This window comes from Pangasianodon hypophthalmus, chromosome 17 (assembly GCF_027358585.1).
Source record: "Pangasianodon hypophthalmus isolate fPanHyp1 chromosome 17, fPanHyp1.pri, whole genome shotgun sequence".
In the NCBI taxonomy this organism is placed as follows: domain Eukaryota; kingdom Metazoa; phylum Chordata; class Actinopteri; order Siluriformes; family Pangasiidae; genus Pangasianodon; species Pangasianodon hypophthalmus.
In genome coordinates this window covers 10,438,955-10,460,474 of record NC_069726.1, presented here as the reverse complement: position 1 = coordinate 10,460,474, position 21,520 = coordinate 10,438,955, and the positions used below count along the sequence as shown (strand labels likewise).

General features: G+C 41.0%; 2 protein-coding genes across 3 annotated transcripts; one reads left to right on the top strand and one right to left on the bottom strand.

Moving 5' to 3' along the window:
* Positions 1-13,318, bottom strand: eva1c (eva-1 homolog C (C. elegans)). 2 transcript variants are annotated; one of them, XM_026941990.3, is made up of 8 exons: positions 12,715-13,318; positions 7,441-7,598; positions 6,443-6,566; positions 1,987-2,139; positions 1,455-1,598; positions 722-799; positions 546-635; positions 1-423 (listed from the first exon to the last, which is right to left on the bottom strand). In XM_026941990.3, exons 1-8 carry the CDS (start codon positions 12,848-12,850, stop codon positions 53-55), a joined length of 1,254 nt encoding a protein of 417 aa, XP_026797791.2. In that variant the 5' UTR covers positions 12,851-13,318; the 3' UTR covers positions 1-52. The 2 variants fall into 2 exon arrangements, with proteins under 2 accessions (XP_026797791.2, XP_034168620.1); XM_034312729.2 differs by lacking the exon at positions 12,715-13,318 and adding an exon at positions 12,358-12,702.
* A 4,150-nt stretch (positions 13,319-17,468) lies between these two features.
* On the top strand, positions 17,469-21,155 carry mis18a (MIS18 kinetochore protein A). The gene is made up of 5 exons (XM_026941977.3): positions 17,469-17,780; positions 18,756-18,822; positions 19,016-19,138; positions 19,571-19,673; positions 20,779-21,155. Exons 1-5 carry the CDS (start codon positions 17,564-17,566, stop codon positions 20,857-20,859), a joined length of 591 nt encoding a protein of 196 aa, XP_026797778.1. The 5' UTR covers positions 17,469-17,563; the 3' UTR covers positions 20,860-21,155.
* The last annotated feature ends 365 nt before the right edge of the window (positions 21,156-21,520 follow it).

Sequence of the window (21,520 nt, the reverse complement as noted above, 5' to 3'; positions counted from 1 at the left end):
CAACACGTTCACATGTATTCATCCTTTTAGCCAGCAAAACAGCTGGTGTGTATCAGTGCAGAGTGCAGGAAGTGCCATTGAGGTATGCATTCATCCTGATCTCCTGGATGATCATCTCTCGTCGTTCCAGCCTCTCGATCAGTTCTGCTGCCTCAGTCGTGTACATTGCCTCTTCCCAACAATACACCTTCCTGCCTACCTCTGACATCACTGAGCTGTCCATCAATGGCTCTGACTCTTCATCATCACTGTCTTCATCATCATCTTCGTCTTTTGGTTCCACAGTGGCTGTCTTCTTGTGTAGACAGCTCACTCCTTCAAGATGCCTGGAGCAGGTTATCCTCATAGAGATGGCCAGCAAGACAAGGAACAGTCCCAGACACACACTCGAGACGAAGAGCAGGCCAGCCTTTTCAGGATGTTCTACAAAGTAAAGTGCACTTAATTTTACCAATACTCAGGACGGCTTAATGGTTTTGGATTGAAGTGTCTGCTAAAACAATAAATGTAATAGTTCTGTACTAGGAAACCCAGACTTGCTCTACCTATTATGTATCCATATGCCATAAGAGAGTTGCTCACAAGGATGCCATTTTTTTCTGGCAATCTGGACTCTCTGACATCTGGATGTTTCCCTGTGAATACGAAATAAAAATCACACAGTCACATTTACATGATCACATACATCGGATCCACAAATGATTTAACTACACGTCCTCACCGGCCTTGGTGGTCTCCTGACGAATTGTGGTAGTTTGGAAAAAGTTGGGGTCAGCCTCTTTGAGTAAACTCTGTGGAACTGTCAGTAGAATGGGGAAGTGTAAAGTGTTATTCATCAACAAATGAACCTTAAAAAAATGTAAAATGAGCTTACATTTTCTTCTGTAAAATATGCAAAACATTTGATATGTTACTCTATAACTATGAAAGAAAACCAAAGCAAAGTTAAATCACTTTGGTTTTTCAATGAAATTAAATATCCACTGTTCGAAGAGCACAGGGTGAACTTTTAACAACTCTCACAGTTCCGCCTGAGGAATCACTCTGGCACGGAAATACACCATCTCCAGAGGCCGATGAGTAATCCTATTCTCCATTTAAAGTGCCCAATGCCAATCAGAAACAAAAGCTTGGTATTTTAACCAATCGGCGGAAGTCCTACAGGAAGCACATGAAGTCTCCTAAAGGCATGTGCTTTCTCTGCCTCTATTCCTGAACAACATGCATTTTTATTTTTGTCATTGTGTTTCAGGAAGAAATGTATAGATAAGCAAAAAAAAACCAACAAAAAAAGACAGATGGGGTTCATGCAACTTCACTTTCCCACACTCTCAATCAATGCACATGTAGAGGAACTCCAGAACTAAATCAAGGTATGTATAGGCTTTACATACATTTTATTATTATTATTATTATTATTATTATATTTTACTATGTATAGTTTGTACCCATACCGCATGAGTAGACAACACTGAGGTACTTCTTTGTTTCAGGCATGCAGGGATTTCTGAATTGCTGATCATTAATGATAAAAAGACATCGCTGCTTTCCATAGCACAAGTTTTTTACTGTGTCTAGGGCTCCATGATACAAGCACTCTGTTAAACACAAATCAACATAAGCACAGTTAAAAACACAATTAAACTGAATATTTGAGAGCATGGATAAGTATTATTAACCTTTATGTTTTGTTTGGGCTATTTTAAGATTATTATTAAGACAGTTTTTACCTGTAGATGAAATCAAAGTGATTCTACCATCAAGACGATCATCAAACATTTTTTTTTTGTGTCTGATTCCATACATATTGTTCATACTACCAATTTAAATTTAATATAAGTTTATAATAAGGTTAACATAAAAGTAAAGGTATCTGGGTCAATGTGAAATCCATCAGGCGTATGCCTAAATTCTTTAAGTGAGCCTGTATGTTAAAAAAAAAAAAAGGAGCAACTTATTTAGCTGTTTGGATTTAGAGTGACTCACCAAAGGGAGGTGGTTGCTCTTCCTCTGTAAGACAAGCTGCTTTCTCTCCCAGTTCCCGCCCATACACGGCCGAGTAGATGTTCAGTAATTTTGGGTACTTACAGTGAAGCAGCATTTGATCTCCCTCACATCTTGTTCTGTTTTTAGTTTCCACTGAAAAAAAAAAAAAAGCACAGCTGGATTAATAAGAGAAAAAACACGGGTACACCTGCTCATTAATGCAATTATCCAATCAGCGGCAGCAGTGCAATGTAAAAAATCATGCAGGTACAGGTCAATATTTTCACTTATTATTCAGATCAGACATCAGATTGGAGAAAAAAGATGATCTGAGGCACTTTGACTGTGGCATGGTTGTTGGTGCCAGATGGGTTGGTTTGACTATTTCAAGTGGGTTTTTATTGTCATTCCCCTATATAACTAGTACACATTGCTTCTCCAGGACCATGGTGCACCACACAACAGTAAACAAGACTACATACGCTCACCAAGCACTTTATTAAGAACACTATACTAACACTGTGTAGGGCCTCCCTTTGCTCTCAAAACAGCCTCAATTCTTCTTGGCAGGGATTCCACAAGATATTGGAAACATTCCTTTGAGATTCTGGTCCATGTTGACATGATTTCATCACACAATTCTTGCAGATTTTTCAGGTTCACATTCATGTTGCGAATCTCCTTTTCTACTACATTCCAAAGGTGTTCTATTGGATTCAGATCTGATGACTTGGAAGGCCAGTGAAGAACATTGAACTCATTGTCATGTTCATGAAACCAATTTGAGGCGACTTTCGCTTTGTGACATGGTGCATCATCATGCTGGAAGTAGCCATTAGAAGATGGGTAAATTGTGGCCCTGAAGGGATGCACATGGTCAGCACAAGGCAGGTTGGGTCCATAGACTCATGCTGTTGGTGCCAAACTCTGACCCTACCATCTGTGTGCCTCAGCAGAAATCGAGATTCATTCTACCAGGCTTCGTTTTTCTAGTCTTCAGCTGTCCAGTTTTGGTGAGTCTGTGCCCACTGCAGCCTCAGCTTTCTGTTCTTGGATGACAGAAGTGGAACCCGACATGGTCTCCTGCTCACCACCTCAAGGTTCAATGTGTTGTGCATTCTGAAATGCTTTTCTGCTCACCACAATTGTGTAGAGTGGTTATCTGAGTTACTGTAGCCTTCCTATCAGCTCGAACCATTACCCGAATTTTTTCCCCATTCTGATGGTTGATGTGAACATTACCCAAAGCTGCTGGACTGTATCTGCATGATTTTATGCACCACACTGCTGCCACACAATTGGCTGATTAGATGCATGAATGAGTACAGTGTATATTTAATAAAGTGCTCAGTGAGTGCAAGTGCAAATACACAACAGTGTGAGATGAGTGCAAGGCAATAAATACATAGAACTGTGAATACACAGGACAATAGATTCACAGTGGAGTGCATATTGACTACAAAAGACAAAAAAAAAGGTGTTGTGTGGGAAGTTAAAAAAAGTTAAGTTCCAGAGGGACATTTGGGACTGCAACCTCCTCTGCTTCACCCAGACATGGCTGAAAGCAGTGGTACTGGACTACACCATCCAGCCAGCCGAGTTCTTCTTGTTTTACTGCATGGACAGAACAACAGAGTCAGGGAAGTCAAGGGGAGGTGGATCGTGTCTGATGGTAAACAGCAGCTGGTGCGACAGCGCAAGCATTGTTCCTCTCACATGCTCCTGCACACCCAACCTGGAGCTCCTGACCATCAAATGTCACCCTTTCTACCTTCCTCTGGAATTTACCTTGGTCATAGTCAGTGCCGTTTATATTCCACCTGAGGCGGACATGGACACTTCCTTATGTGAACTATATGAGGCTCTCACTCAACACCAGACTCATTACCAGGATGCTGCGTTCATTGTGGTAGGGGACTTTAATAGTGCCAACCTCAAATGCGCAGGGCCAAACTTCCACCAACACCTCACCTGCCCCACCAGGGGTGAAAGGATACTGGATCATTGCTACACTCTTTTCAAAAACAGCTACAGGGCACAGTCTCACCCACCGTTTGGGAAATTGGACCATGCCGCCATCTTCCTCATGTCTAGATACAAACAAAGGCTAAAGCAGGAAGCTGCAGTTCAGAGCAAGGTCGAGGGAGGTGGTCACGGAAGCACATCCACTCCCTGAAGGCCAACACAGAGAGAATGAGGAGGAGCTTCTTCCCACAGGCCATTCGGGCCCTCAACCAGGACAACACATAGGACTAGGGCTTGGGCTTGTTTGCATAGCACCCAGTACCTCAGCCTGATGTTGCCCAGCATATACTGCACAAACAACTGCACGTATTTGCACCTTATTCAAAATACAGTGGAAGTGTTACAGTGCTACCAAACTTTGTATCTCTTTGAATCCCTTTTATCATGTTTCTATATTTTTATATTTTTCCTTTCCTACCTGTATTGAAGTAAATTCTGGTTTATGTAAATTCTATTATTATGTCATGGACAGTCGAAAAAAAAAAGCATTTCACTGCACATCGTCCTGGTTGTGTATGTGACCAATAAAATTTGAATTTGAAGCTATTGCAACAATGGGCTGTAAACTCTTGAATAGCGTAGCAGCAATAAATCAGCAATATTGGCAGCAATGTAGCTGCAATGTTAGCAGCAAAAAGGAGACTCATAAATAAACAGTGTCTAATACAGCATTGTAAAGTGCAGCTGTGTAAGGATAGTGAGTCATATTGGGTTAGGGCTTTGACTAGCCCAGGTGACCACTGGGATGCAGCTAGGTGTTGAGTAATCTGACTGCCTCAGTGAAGAAACTGTTGCCGAGGCTGGGGGTTCTCTGGCACCTTCTCCATGCAAGGGAAGAGAAGGGTCGTCTGCAATGCTGGTGGCTTTGCGAATGCAGTGGTTATTGTATGGGGTGTCAATGGTGGGCAGAGAGACCCCAATGATCTTTTGAACTGTACTTTGCAACATAGTCATGAGTCAGCAGGGTAAACAGCAGTGGATTAAGCACACAGCATACACTGGGGAGTGCAGGTGTTCAGTGTGGTGGTGCTGGAGGTGGTGTTGGACTGGGATCTCCTGAACCAAAAAGTCCAGTATCCAGATTTGGGGTGGTCTTCCCTCTGGCAGGATGTTCTGTGCTTCAAACCATGCAGAGAAACCATTCAGTGCATCTGGGAGTGAGGCATCACCATCACAGACATGTGATGGAGATTTGCAGTCTGTGATGGCCTGAATATCTTGCCATATATGCCATGTGTCCTTGGTGTTTAGGAAGTGACTGGAGATTCTTTAGGCATAGTTGTGCTTTGCCTCTCTGATAGCCCAGAACAGACTGGCCCTTGCTGTGCAGAGGGCTGCCTTGTTGTCAGATCTGAAATCTGTGTCTCAGGTTTTCAGTAGCTAGCACACTTCAGCAGTCATCGACGGTTTCTGGTTTGCACGTGGTGATGGAAGTCACATCATCTATGCAGTTGCTGATGTAGCCAGTCATTGATGCCGTGTATTCCTCCAAACTACCAATCTCCTGGGATTTTTGCACAACACTCTCCAGAGTTTACACAGAATGCTGCGAAAAACAAAAATCATTCAGTAAGCAGCACTTCTGCAAGTGGAAACACCTTGTTGAGAGAGGTCAGAGGAGAATGGCCAGACTGGTTCGAGCTGACAGGAAGGCTACAGTAACTCAAATAACTACTCTTTACACCCATGGTGAGTAGAAAGGCATCTCAGAATGCACAACATGTTGAACCTTGAGGTCTTGAGGGCTACAACAGCAGAAGACTACATTGGTTTCCACTCATGTCAGCCAAGAATAGGAATCTGAGTCTACAGTGGGCACAGGTTCACCAAAACTGGACTGTTGAAGATTGAAAAAAGACCAATCTTCAACTGTGCTCACTGTAGCCTCAGCTTCCTATTCTTGGCTGACAGAAGAGGAACATTTCTTCTGCTGTTATAGCCCATCCGCCACAAGGTTTGACGAGGTTTGGCATTGTGAGATGCTTTTCTACTCACCATGGTTGCAGAAAGTGTCATTTGCGTTGTCATAGCCTTCCTGTCAGCACGAACCAGTCATTCTCCTCTGACCTCTTTCATCAAAAAGATGTTTCTGCCCAAACTGGATGTTTCATTTTTTTTTTTTTTTGTGCCATTTTGTGAAAATTTTAGAGACTGTTGTGCATGAAAATCCAAAGAGATTCTGAAATACTCAAACCAGCTTGTCTGGCACCAACAACTATGCTGCAATCAAAGTGACTAAGATCACATTTCTCCCATTCAGATGTCTGGTGTGAACATTAACTGAAGGTCTTGACCTGTACCTGCATGATTTTATGCCTTGATATGCTGATACATGATTAGCTGACTTGTTAACTGCATGAATAATCAGGTGTAAAAGTGTTCCTATTAAGGTAGTTGGTGAGTGTATACAATGCACATGGGTTGTACTCACTGGGTTTGCAGCTATATGACACATGAAGGTGTTTGGTGGTTCCAGGACAGGGGTCACTGCCAAACAGGCGGTAATTAACCAAGATTTGACAGTTTCTCCGGCCTTGGCATTCTGATAGCATCTTCTGTTTGAGAAAAAAAAATCTTAAACTGTAGTGTATTTAGTGCTAGTTGCCTAACACTTCACTTTTGTTTAGACTGTCCTCATTTTTGCTCTATCCAGGCTTCCGATATGTGTAAAAGCGTTTTGGTGTCCTATACTAATGGTTCTCATAGTGGGATTCAGGGACCTCTATGGGTCCGTGATGCATAGGTAGAGAGTCTGTGAATTTATTAAATTAAGTTAATCACTATTAACTTATCTTGTGCCATTTATACAATGGTACATATGCCAATTTGATTTATCGTACTACACTCATAATGTTAATCTCTTTTGCAATCATAAGACTGTCTGTATTTTTTCTTTCTTTGTCTAGACAGGTTGGACATGCTGTGAGCTGGATCTGAGCAAGAATTTGTTAAGGTGTTTTTCTTCCATGTTGTATGGACAAACCTAAATTGGGTTATTGTTCCTCAAACACAATATCAAGCTTTAACAGATATAATCAAAATAATAACAAGGGAAATGAGATGACTGTTTTTTTTTCAGTATGGTACTGATAAAGCAGCATAGGTGTAGTGTTCATGTAGGTAGTGTTTTCTAATACAGTGCTCAGGGATGTCATATTTTTGTTCATTTTGCCACAAATGAACACTGTATAATATTGTGCAACATTGTTCATTAAGAGAGTTAATTGAGCACAATAAAAGTTAACTCAGTTGCAGAGATGTTCATTCAGCACTTGCATTATTGAACTCTTACAGAGTTAACACTGCTGGTACTGAGTATAAAGAACCTGTGTTGATATATATTCAGATTCAGAACTAGTGGCATAAATTTAACACAACAGAATGAATTCAACCCTGCAGATGTTTATGTGCATGATTAAAAGCTCTCACCTGCAGTGCTGTAGGTGCATTGCAGTATGTGAGAGGTGCGTGCGGCCTGTAGAAGGCAGACTGCACAGAGATGGTGGAGTGGCGGGGGCAAGAAAGTAGCAGAAGCTCACCATCACGGGCATGTGCTGAGTGACTGATGATGATCCTGAATAAATAAGCTGGGCAACAGAGAAGTTTTATTGTGGGAAAAAAACTTGTATTTTATTTTGCACACAGAAAGTTTTATTTAGCACATGAGGTTTTACAATTGTATTTCACCTCTCTTAACTCGCAGTGAATATCACCTGGATACCTTGTACATACACGCACATGTCAAGATCTTCCAGTTAAGTCATGAAATTAATGTATGACACAGTATTTGCTATAAATACCAGACTCCTATCATCTTCTATTATCTCCACAGCTGAGGTGCATGGAATTTTTCATACTTTTGGAACTCTGTAACTGGTGGAGTGAGTTGGATTCCTTCATTAGTATGCTATCCTTATTAGCTATAGCTCACTATGCTGTACACAAGTAGCTACAAACTGTTCTTCCGTTCTGCTGACCTGTGAGCCTGTGAACATGTGCCACTAATGTGGTTGAGTGATCCTCCTTTGCCATGCCACACTTCCCTATGAAGCTTGTGAAGTTAGTGGGACTCCGCAACCACACATACAGGAGCCAGAGTGGTTTCAGCTCAGTATACTCCAGAACAAAGCATAGAACGCCTTGCCCAGCTGCCACATCCCTTGATATTCAAAGACTTGTGGGCCTGTGGCTACATACAGCTATTGTGTATGAGAGATTTTCTTTCTGTACATTACACCCTCTTCTCTTGGTTAGCTACTAAGTTAGATCAACTCCACAATACACAGCTTTGGTTTTAAGTGACTAACAAGCCATACTGCAAGACTTGTGCCTGTACAACCACTCTCAGAGGATAAGCACCAACTTGGCATTGACCCCAGCATTGTCATCACTCCCTTCAAAATGCTTGCCATTCACACGTGTATTGTGACACCAGATGAAGTACTGCATCAAAATGTACACTGCTTAAGCAGCAAATGCAGACACCTGGATGACATTTTGATGAGACTGTCTGACATCACCTCACATATGGTGCGTACAAGCTTTTACATAGACTAGTCCTCTAGTCAACTAATAGTCACTGCTGTATAGAGCTGTAGAATAGTTATATAATCATAGTTACAATAGTTAAATATAGTTATAATAACAAAATCAGTGAGGTAAACGGCAAATACATGCAGGCAGACAATAAAGAAAGCAAGCTAAATTGATATTTCATTGTATGAAGTGCAGATGTTTTTTATCTGACACACAATCAAATTTAAATTACATTATTATACTGTGGCATAGTGAATTCCATAGTGACCAGCATTGTACAAAAAAGTGCATTTAGTGCCACGGGTTGCATGTCACAATCCAATCCCACTCATCTAGTTTACAGCCTGCCAGCTAAAAGAGCTCACGCTAGACTCATAAAAATTAATAGTCATGCAACCCCTAGCACACACAGGCAATTCAACAGCATTTTTCTGCCTGTATTGGAATGATCACTCCAAGTTACAACCATTGATCCCTCTGTAGAGGAGCTGATCAACACCTTACAGTAGAACACAGAGGCCAGGACGTGGGACAGCTTTTGAACAATCTTGTTTATACATGCCACCAAGTGTAGGTTTGGGACCCTGAATCTGCAAAATCTGCCAAAGTTACTTTTACTCCAAAGTTACTGCCACCAAAGAAGGACTGGTCGTGTCAGTGAATCTGGGTGATGCATTTTTCCATGTCCATTTCCAATTAAAACTCCTATCATTTTGCCTCTCTCTAGAACTATGAGTGTTCTCAAGGTATATTCAGGTGACCCTTTTGCCTTTTATGTGCCCCCAACCAGGGAGCAGTCCATCTGGGACAGACCACTATGTGTGGTACCAGCTCCTGTTGAGGACGAAATGATCTCTCATTGCAGCCACAGAGGTTCCTTGGGCCTGTGGGAATTAAGAGACTTTCAGAAGTGAGTTATCATCCTGAAGCTAAACCCCAAACACTACAGAGACATGACCTTGTGTCAGCAAAAGGTGCAGAAGCTCTAGCTCACTGGAGTTGCTTTTTTAATGAAAGGTATCTGCTTGTAAGCTGTGCCCTATTGGAGAGGAACTGCCACACAGATGTGGTGGTAGTGTTGCCTGTGGCCCCAAAATGATCGGACCATCGGAACATGATCGGAACATTTTGCATCCTCCTTCCTGAGCAGACCTGTCGTCCCAAATGGATGTAGAAATTCAGTAACCTTGGTCAGGTTACCTACTCCTATGAGTTTGGCCCCTTGAAGGGAAGTGCAGTTTGAGGACTGTGACATAGCAGTCCAGGAATCACCCCTTAACACAAGAGCCCCAACTACACAGCCCTGTATGCACTTAGGTGGAAACTGTTCTGCAAATGGCTTGCATCCCATAATTTTGGCACGATACCTGGGCCCTACCATGACATGGCACTCTGTGACGAGTGTCTCCTCCTTATGTGAAGTGAAGTGATGTGTGGCCAAGTATGGTGACCCATACTCGGAATCTGTGCTCTGCATTTAACCCATCCAAGTGCACACACACAGTAGTGAACACACACCCGGAGCAGCCTTTTTGGCTGTGGCGCCCGGGAAGCAGTTGGGGGTTCGATCTCACCTCAGTCATGGTATTGTGGGTGGAAGAGAGCGCTGGTCATTCACTCCCCCCCACCCACAATCCCTGCTGGACCTGAGACTTGAACCCAAGCCCTTTGGGTTACAAGTCCGACTCTAACCATTAGGCCATGACCGCCCCCAACTTATGAACATTACTTAGAGGCATGGCAAAACACAAAGTCAGTACTACTGCTACCTGGGTGTCACCAACCACCTTCTCCATATTCTACAAGTTTAACATAAGCCCCTGACAGGGGTGTGAGTGCAGTAGTCATTTATGATCACATTTCCATTCAGTCCTAAGCTAGTTGATTAGTTAGTCGATTCCTCATGATATTGTGACATACTTTATCCAGGTGATATTCACCACCCCTGGTGGTTAGCAGGAGAACACTAATTAGGTATGTCAATGTGGTTCTGTTAGTGACATCATCTATCATTCTATCATTCAGGTCCAGCACCATTATAGTGGGAAATTGCCTAAAATGTTCCAGTGAAAAATGGCTGTATGCCAACAGTATTTATAGCAAATACTATATTATACAGTCATGACTTTGTTGAAAATTGTCAGCATGAGGGCACATATGCACAAGAAGTTATCTGAGTGATATTCACTGTACCAAGTGGTTATCCAGTGTTAACAGAACTACAAGCATTCAGCAACTGCTACAGAGTAAAAGTGCCAGTTTGGAATTAGTGTTGGATTAACTTTTGTAGTAGTGAAGTGAGAAGTGGTTGTGAATAGAATTACCACCTGTAGTGTTCATGTAAGGGCAAAAAAGTGGGAAAATGTACAGAATAATATTTGTACAACCTGTTTACAGTTTACAGCTGCTTTCTTAGCATAGACCTGGACCACATGTTAAATTGCATGAAGGAAGTTAACTTATTATAGCAGTGCACAGAGGCTATTAAACTATTTGTTTAGATCAGCACCTAAAATAGTAGAGATTCAATATATTATTATGTTGTTATTTTCACCTGAATTGTTTGTTCTTAAAAATCCTCTAGTACAAATTCAGTTTATATGACGTCATCAGGTGAAGTGGGGCTTTTAATATTTTCTCTCACTTTGCTATTTAGTGGTCAGGGGGAAATCATTTATTAAAAAATACTAAATTAAACTAACTTTTTTAAATCAAAATCTCTGTTGGCCAGGTGTGATTACTGTGGGCGTGGTGGCTATCAAAATTTATTCTCAGTGTTAATACTTTTAAGTGACCTAATATTCATAACTTAGGTAGGTATTGAAATGTGGTATCTCCTGCTTATAAAACAACAATAATTTCACAGCTTTTTTTTCTCATGTAATGCTATTAGAAATGCTCTAGCCACTTCATCCTACTATACTGTATGCATGATAAAGTGGACCATCTTACACTTAACCTGTAATGTTATATATATATATATATATATATATATATATATATATATATACACGGTACTGTGCAAAAGTCTTAGGCACATGCAAAGAAATGCTGTAGAGCAAAGATGCCTTCAAAAATAATGAAATTAAATGTTTCTACATTAAAAAAAACACTATAAAGAGCAGTAAACAGTAATAAATGAAAGTCTCAGGTACAATTTGTGCAGTTTTATAAGGAAATGAGCTGTAAGTGTTACTGAGCATCTTGCAGAAGCAGCTCCAGCTCTTCTGGAGACTTTGACTGTCACACTTGCTTCTTATTTTTGCAGCGAAACCCAGCAGCCTTCATTCTGTTTTTTGGTCTGAAAAAAGGTCTCTTATGTAATCTGCTGCTTTCTGTACTGACATACAAACATTTTTCTGTAACATTTAATTTTGTGCTGGAAAACTAATGTTCGGAATCTAAAATGTTTTCTGTACTGAATCAATAATGTAGAAATCATAAAATAAAAATCTATAGCAAAGTTTGAAAAAAATAGGGTGCCTAAGACTTTTGCACAGTAATATATATATATATATATATATATATATATATATATATATATATAAAAATCCTCTCTCTCTCTCTCTCTCTCTCTCTCTCTCTATATATATATATATATATATATATATATATATATATATATATATATATATATATAATTATTTCAAGCCTTTAATTTTTTTGTAGTTTATATATGTATGTGTGTGTGTGTGTGTGTATAAAACTACAAAAAAATTTAAAGGCCTGAAAGAATTAATTTAAAGCAAAAATAAAGTGAATTTACATCAACTGCTTGCTTTAATTAAGCTATTAAATGTCCCACATTACCTATCATGCACCTGTAGAGCTTTTTGATCACGTCATCAGGCTTCTCCTTTCATCATATTAACAATAAGTGCTTCATATTCCCCTGTGACGATATGATAATGATAGTAGGAGTTAATCCGACAGCGCAGGGGTTGATTTCCGTGCTGAAAGGGTTAATTCAGCAGCGGGGATTTTGCTGGGTGGGATTCTTAACGTAACTCATGACTCATCCCTTTAATCGCTTTATCTCGGCTAGTTATTTTTCCTTCATCATAAATAACTTGATTATATTACAAACAGCTCGCAGTGACGTCACCCTCTTGACCAGTGCACTTATCATCATGATTTCACGGAGAAGAAGTAGCAGGCTGTACTAACTTGAGAAGTCGGAGAGTCCGTGCATTTCCTCACTCCCCAGGAGGAGAACGCTGTAGAGAATGTGCAAGCTCCAGCCGCCGGCTCTGTGGGAACCGCAGCCGCTCGCAGACTCCGCCGACATCATGTTCACGTTCATCAGCGCCGGACTTTCTGTTAAAGCTCCATTAAAGCCATCCAGCAGCGATTTGGCCAAGAATTCCAATATTTTTTTTTTTAAAAAAAAAGCACGCCTACGCTTAGCTCAGGGATTTTCTAATAACCTGTCCTGTCTGATTGTGCCTTTCACAGATGTCCGGTATTATATTCAGCTTCAGGAATGTGTGCCTTGTCTCACACGCGGTGCTTTAGCAGATTCACTCAGACCGTGAGCTCGGAGCCAGAACATCCGCGGATGACAGAGAGACGCATGTTTCAGAGTAACTCGGTCCCAGTGGGAGAAAATAACAAGTGCGCAACAAGTGAAACGTGTCCTGTAAAGGTCGTTTCCCAGCGAGTCAGGTGGTTTTCCTGCTTTTTCCGTCAGAGCTGAGTTCTGCTGTGAGCTTCCATCGACGGTACCGTAACTCCTGTCACGCTTCAACGTTTAAAAGAATAACATAACTCTCGGTTGAGGACTGGAGGGGGCGTGGCACTGAGTGCCTCCCATGATTATAGGCTAAAGTGGAGTAGGATCATTTGCATACAGCAGCCTAGTGGCTTAGCAAACCCCGCCCCCCACTCCATATAGTCTATAAGTACTAAAAACAGGTGCTAAACAGTCAAATGAATTCTGTCAGCTGTCAGACATTTTCTTTTGCTTTATAGAAAGGATGTACTGATGCTATTTTCCCCAGTTTTCATTCATTTTCAGTTACTGATTTATCCTGGTAAGGGTTGCAGTGAATCCTGGGCGTGAGACTGGAATGGGATGCCAAGCACGCTCATTTGCAATTTAGAGTACCAAGTCCATCTGCCTGCATGTTTCTGGGAGGAAAGCTGAGGACTCAGATGAAAGTCATACAGATACCAAGAGAATGTATACAGAAACTTTGCACAGATCATAACCGGAGCTCAGGACTGAACGAGGGACCCTGGATTTTCTGTTTGCAGCGCCGTCATGCCGTCCTTCCATTTTTCTTATGATATCAATAAGAACAATTATCACTACTGATCAGAAGGTCATGAGTTCAAATCCCACTGCTGCCAAGCTGCCACTGCTGGGCCCTTGAGCAAGACCCTTAACCCTCAACTGCTCAGTTGTATATACGAGATAAATGTAAGTCCCTCTTGATAAGGGTGCCTGCCAAATGCCATAAATGTAAATACACAATGCCAGTATGCATTTAAGCAAGTTATGTCCTGTGTTCATGTGCACAAACTGTGCTGTGTCAGTCAACATAATGCATTAATGCCATAAAATACACCAGGTCTAATTCAGTACCTGTCCAGCGTTTCAGCCAATATTGGCACAATAGTTATTGGAACAATAATTGTTAATTATTTCAATTTTTAATGATTTGCCTATTATTAAAAAAAGTACTTTAGAATAATGTGGTTCATCTTTAGAACACATTTACTTTCAGAATGAAAAATAGCTACAGCCCCAATTGAAGGGCAACTCCAGTGATCTACATTACAAATATTACACACAATAATCCAAACTTTCCAGACAGACAACAGAAGAATCAGCAGCCAATTTACCTTTATTCTAACAAAAAAGCCGACTCGTAAAAACAACTCAAATACAAACAAGTATTTTCCCTTAAAAATATATGTTTCAAAATTATTGACACTTGCATGGAATGCAAACAAACTGTAATCCTTATAGAATGATTTTTTTTTTCATTCTATTTCAGTCCTCACAAACTCTGTTGCTGCCTTTGCCTTTGTTGTTGCTCTGTTGTTGCCTTTGACCATGGGGTATAAATACGAGGTTGTACACATGCAAAATCCTTTTGTCATCTATAATCGGGGAAACCAAAGACCTTTCAACACAAAAGATGCAGATGGGTGTTGTCCTGCACAAGTAATATAAAAGAGTCCCACTACCAGAAGTGTGATTTCAGTCGGTTCCATCACAGAGGGTTTAACTGTTGCTGATTGGAGCGACCAATCCAGCACAAGTAGAAAAATTGATAGCGGGTTGTCTGAAAGTGCCCTGCACGTGGCAATATCATTAGCTCTGTTGAGAATACCCTACATGCACCTGCACTCGGCACTTGGGTAGTGTGCATCTGAGTCTAACACTTCATCTGACAAAGCTGCCAGTGAGTCGATGCAAGAATCAACAGCAGGCATGTGGCCCAGGCCTACCTTCTCACCATTAGTCATGCTGGCTAGAGCATGAGCCAAGGAGCCTGGGTGTAGTGCTATAGATAAGTTGGAGCCTACTTTTGCTCTCAGTGTAGTCTTTGCAATTTGGCACAACCTTTGTGGAACCGTGTAGTCTTTGTACCTTTGTGGTTGGTCTGCACAAACCAGTGGATTTGGTTCTGTGAGCTGTACTGTAGACAATAGATGTAGGCAGGTGGATCGGCTCTTGGGTTATCCTGAAGACTCTGCTGACAAACACAAATCCTTGCTGTACATTCATGTCTTCAGCTCAAACAATATAGAAATCAATATAGAAATCAATTTTAGCCTAGCCACATCTGACAGTAGGTCATCCATATGCCTCAAAAGAGACTCTGAATCTTGTCTGTGCATTTTTTTTTTTTTTTGCTTATCATCCATCATTGTCCATGAACATTCACAGCTAGCAGACCATCTAGGCTGCGGCACTTGGTTTGGATGCGTCTCAAAATTTGGGTCTCAGTATCGCTACAGTTACTTCTCCGAGCTGATCAATGCATCAGGCACAGAACTGATGCCTGCCTGTCCTCAACTTCCAGAGAGCTCAGGCATTGACCACATGAGCATAAATCCTTCATTATAGCTTGTTCATCACTTGGAGCTGAGACTACCACTGGTGGGAACCAGCGATTCAGTGGTCCACAACAAGGAGGCTATTCTGAGAGAAACCCACCCAGAAGCAATAGTGAGTGAAAACCACAGGTCCGATACTTACTCAGATAGTGGAGGATATGGTAACTGAATTAATTACTGAGCAAAAACTAAAATAAAGGCTTAGCTGAGAAAATCAGAAAATGGAGAGTTTGGCTCCAATCTCAGTCAATCTTGCTGCCAATGATCCAGTCAACAGAGTACATTAGCTATGAGTGATTTAGCCACAAACCCACTAACCTAGACATTGCAGCCTGTGGCGCTGAGCCTAGGGAGGCCCCACTTGGTGTCAATACAGATAAAAATGGCATCCCACTCCTATTTGTGAGTGCATGTTAGCAGCACCCACTAAGTTTGCAAGCACATCCTCCACTGTCTGAGGAAGTGAGCATGGTATGAGGGAGAGCCCCTCGACCTGCCAGCTGATATCACAGGTCCACAGTCAGGTCTGACATGTCCATAAAAGCAGATAGCCAATCGTATTTTGTTGCAAAATACTATGTCAGACATACAACACATGACTTTGTGGTAGAGTCTCAGCATGTGTCAGCAAGAAGGTATACAGGTGTTAAAACACCGCCCCTGGAGGTTAGGAGGGGTGAAACAGAACTTCAACTCCTTTTTTGGGATCTAGAAGGAGCATTACTTTTGTCTAGACTTACACAATATCAAAATATCAATATCAAAGAAATTGTTGTTAAGCAACATTTAGATCAAGTATATTTTTCAGCACTTCACATTTTTATAAATGGTTCCAAGGACCTATGTCAGGTTACACAGCTGCAGCAATACACAGTCCCAAATTTAACATCGGCCAGAAGAAAAGTACAACAAATCCTATATCCGTCTTTTCAACAGAATTGATAGCAATCTTGTTAGCCCTTCACTGGGTGGAGGATGTTTAGCCATTAAATGTGGTACTATATACTAACTCTCTCTCTCTCTGCTTTAACAAGCCTCTCAAGTGGACATTATTCATTAAGACAAGATATTACATATGAAATACAGAGAGGATAGTCTATAATAAACGAAAAGAGGATACAATTATTACTAGTCTTAGAATAGGGCATTCAGGCCTAAATCATTCACTATTTATAACAGGAAAACATGAAACAGGACAATCTATGTATTGCATCCAAGCAGAGACAGTGGAACATGTGCTGCTCCTTCACTGTACAGCGTATGAAACTAAAAGATCTGAACTTAAAGAAAAGCTACTCGCTATGGGTGTAATCAATATTACAATGCAAAGTCTTCTAAAAAAAAAAAAAAAAAAAAGTGGTCCAGGACAATGGAAAGTATATACTATGTTATTAAATTATCTAAGATTACTGGGCTTGTATAACAGGATTTAAGTTTGAAATATGGACTGCTGCACTGTAGCACTTGCACCTCCAAGGTTGGGGGTTCGATTCCTGCCTCTGCCCTGTGTGTGTGGAGTTTGCATGTTCTCCTCATGCTTCGGGGGTTTTCTCAGGGTACTCTGGTTTCCTCCCCAGTCCAGAGACATTAGTTGTAGGCTGACTGGCATCTCTAAATTGTCCATAGTGTGTGTGAGTGTCCTGCGTTCCCTGGGATAGGCTCCAGGCTTCCTGCGACCCTGTGTAGGATAAACGGTATACAGAATGGATGGAAGTTTGGAAATACACAATTTTTTTATTTTTAAAAATTTAAACAAACAAATAAATAAATAAATAAATACCTCCTTTAGGTGCGCCACACTCCTATCCAGTTGGGGGCGGTAAAGCACCTAAGCTGGTTTGCCAACCGCCAATAAACCTTAGAAGAAGAAGAAAACCGAATCCGCGCGCGCAGATTCAGTCATTTCTGACCTCCTTTGTAAACAACTCGTATTCGCACTTATACAATGGCGCGGCAACTCGACCACGCTAGCCATAAAGATGACACGTACGTGGTTTCGGAGGGTTTATCTGCGGCTGACAGCAGCAGTAAAGTGGAAGACGATGGAGAAGGAGACAGCGACGCGCCTGCTATCTTTCTGTGCGGAAAATGCAGGCTGCCTTTCGGAGACTCGCTCTCATGGGCCGGGAGCGACGACGAGCAGAATCAGATCCTGCTAAAGCGTACGATAATCAAATACTTTCTCCATATTCCTCTCATATAACCTCTGTACGGATTCACATTAGCCGCTGGAGAGTTTGAAGGTTGCTGAACTAGCTAATTTCACCTGAATTTATTGAACTGTCCTCATTTTTAATACTGGAGAAGCAGCACAGAGTAGTTACAGTCCTACTGACTTTGGACATTCAGCTACATCCCTGCTAACAGACAGGCTGAGCTGGCCAAACTGGCAGACCATCTTTGCTAGCCGGTAGAGAGGAAGGAGTTTCTGAATTACTACTCCTAAAGAAACACAGACATGTTGTTTTTAAGAAAATAGCACAACAGTAAGGCAATTAGATTAAGACTATAACATTTATTGGTCAATTTATTCGAGTAGTAAGGAAGCTGGAAAACCTACCAGCTGACAAAAATGGTCTACCCTGTGTTTGAGCCAGCAAGGAAATCCATGTTAACATACAAGTCATATGACATTAGACTACTAGTCCCCAGTGGAGTAGCCTACATCTACCACCTGCCCTGTCTCCACTTCTGGGTCGTCTATGAGTTCAACCTAATCTACCTAACATATAGTGGAACTGGTGGAAATCACCCTTACACTACCGATGTGGTGGACAGAGATTAGGCTAAAATGATCTTGGATTGAAACATTCAAAAAGCTGGAGTTTATTAAGCTCTGTTCAAATTTTTTTATTTTTTTTGTATTGTAAATGTATTTGTCTTGGTCTCTGGAAGACTAGTGGTTAGGCCCAGGTTTGATCAGGGAACCGTACACGTCAGTGCACTCCTGGTGCTGGTCCCAAGCCTGGATAAAAATTGGCGAGGGTTGCGTCAGGAAGTGCATCCAGCGGAAGTGCATCCAACTGTGCTAAATCAAATATGTAGACCAATGATCCTCTGTGGCAACCCCTAACGGGAGCAGCCGGAAGAAGTAGTAGTGTATTTGTCTTAACCTGACACTTGTTTTCTGTTTTCAGGTGTTAACGACAACATTGTGATTGGAAAAGAACCTTTTGTCTCTGGCACAAGTGAAGAACTAAGATGGTAAGGTGTCAGATGATGTTTTCAGTCCTCCATCTTATTGAACTGTCTGGTGGTAGTTAGCCGAGGCAACAAGGCCGGCACAGAGACAACTTGTGGTGTCATGTTTTATTGCTCGATCTGCTAAACCTGGTAATTCTAGACAGAAGAATGGTTCAGATTTCTCATTTTCACTGTCATTTTCCTTTTCTTTTAGCCTTGCTGTGAATCTCACCTGTCGTGGTTGCAGCTTCAACCTTGGATATATGTACATGTCCACTCCAAAGTCACTGGACTACAAGAGGTCCATTTTCTGTCTCATGGTTGAAAATATTGAGAGGTAAATGGAAACATTCCAGCTTGGTACAACAGATAATCAGTTATTTTTGCAGATATTTCCAAGTGGCTAATGGTAGAATCATATTTGCTGTAAATGGAAAATACACTACAACACAGGTTCCTGACCCTGGTTCTGGAGTTACCCCCTTTAGATGAGTTGAATTGGGTGAATTAGAGCGGGAGAAACACTAAAATGTGCAGGACAGGGGGTGCTCTAGGACCAGGGCTGGGAGCCTGGACATTACAACAGAGCAAACTTTTCACTACTTGTGGAAGCAGTAACGAGTGATGTATATGTGGACTAAAAAGGAGAATACAATGTAATTTACACTGTCTTCTTTAGAAAAGGTCTCACATACAGTTGACAGATTAAAAAAAAATTACTCTTATTTCTCTTAACCTAGACTAAACCTAAAATTGTGACTTTGTGTAGTTATGTTTTAGGCTCTCCTGACCAGCAGGTGGCAGCAGTGGACAGAGAAGAAAGGCCTGTGACATTAGAGTACATGGACAATGTTGAGCGACAGATGACCAAGGTAAGCCTAATAAAGGAACATTTAAATAGAAAAAATAATATAATCAGTAATCAATGAAAAAGTAAACATATCTGCACATGTAAATGGCAGTTATAGAAATTATTCCCTCAAACATTTTTTTGAGGGAAATTATTCCCTCTATCAGTTTCACTTGTTGAGTTCTGGTTCTGAGAAGAAAGCTGTAGTAGAAGTAATTCTTTTTCATTTCTCTTTACTGAATAAAGTGTAGTACTGCTGTTCCTGTCATGGAGAATTCTCTCTTCTGTCATTTAGTCTGTGTGCTTGTGTAGAAGGGTTTAGGCCGTTTTGAAAACAAAATTGCTAAATGAGAGACCAATAGAAATAAAACTCACACCAGAGCAGAAATTGAGCCTTGATTGTAGTAGAGTTTGAAAGAAAATTTGTGCTCATTTCCAAGTTTTTGTTGTAGATATGGGTCACAGATATATAATGTATAATGTAAATAACATTATTCAACAGAGAGTGGGAGAGTGATGTAAGCATAAGTCAGTTTCATTTTATTTTATAAGAATCTTATTACTGCTTTACTGATCTGCCTAACAAAAATAATTCCAGCATTTACAGCACACTCGGTGTAAATATCTGAACACAAATGTGCAGTTTTTCTGTTGTTGGGCTCGGACAGTAGATGGCGCTGTTTCTGGCCAGAGAAAAGTTCTTTGTTATAGGCCAAACAAAGAGCCGTTAGGACCTGTTCAAGAATTTCATCCTCATGGAAGCAGGCACAGTGATGGCACCTGATCACACCTACTACACTGATTCATATTACCATTTAATCACTTCAAAAATCAAGTGCAAATAATTGCCCCTGTCAAAAAAAGACCTTCTCCTTTGTATTCCCAGTATTATGACTGTGCAGTCAAGCATGTCTCCCTTAATGGCATATTCTAGATTAATTGTGAACTTTCTTTCAGGGACAATGAATGCAAAAATGCCTTTAGCTATTTACTTTTAAGATCTTTTGTTAATTTGAACAGCTTCCATTTTATGCTTTTATTCCCTCATTAACCTAAAGTGTAGAGAGGCGAACAGCAAAGCATTAGACTGTTATTCACTGTTCTATTCTATTTCTTTTGTCTTGCAGATAAAATCTCTTGCAGTGACAATAGGACAGCGGCTCTTGGAGATCGAGGTTGACCTCCAGTGCAAGTCTGGGACGGCTTAATGAGAACTGCACTTAGCTTGGAGTTGTTCTTCAGGTGTTTGTCTTCTGTTCCTGCCACAAGGCTTACTACAGTTTACCATGTTGTTTGCACTCAGAAACTCTGTTTGGTAAAAATCTGGAAAGTCACATGATATCACTATCAAACCAATAACACACACAAAATTGTTAATAATATGTTGTTTGCTGTTGTTGTTTATCTCTTTCTATGCTTTCTATTTTCTATTATTTGCATGAGGATGTTTCAGATAAGCTCATATTTTGTAATCCTGTATATTAAGTAAAAAATTGTTACTGAATTGTTTTTGTTTATTCACTTCCTTCTGTTTGCCAGATTTTGGGGATTAAAACATCCCCAAAACATCCCCCCCATCCCCCGACTCCAACTCCTCCTCCCTCCCGTCACAGTTTTTATAATTTCACTAATCTTTAATCAAAGGTGTGGCAAAGTCTTTTGTTTACAGGTCCTGTCTAATGTGCCTAGCAACACTTTATGCCAGAAAGGCAGACAGATCCTCTCGAACCCTCCCAATCTCGAGAGCTGGAGCAGCATAACAACAGCAGCACGGATGTTGAAATCAATCTGCACAGACCAACCGGTGGCCTGTATCCAAGGCCTGGCTGCCATGGAAACAGGCTACTATGCTGCATGCCTGTTACTACG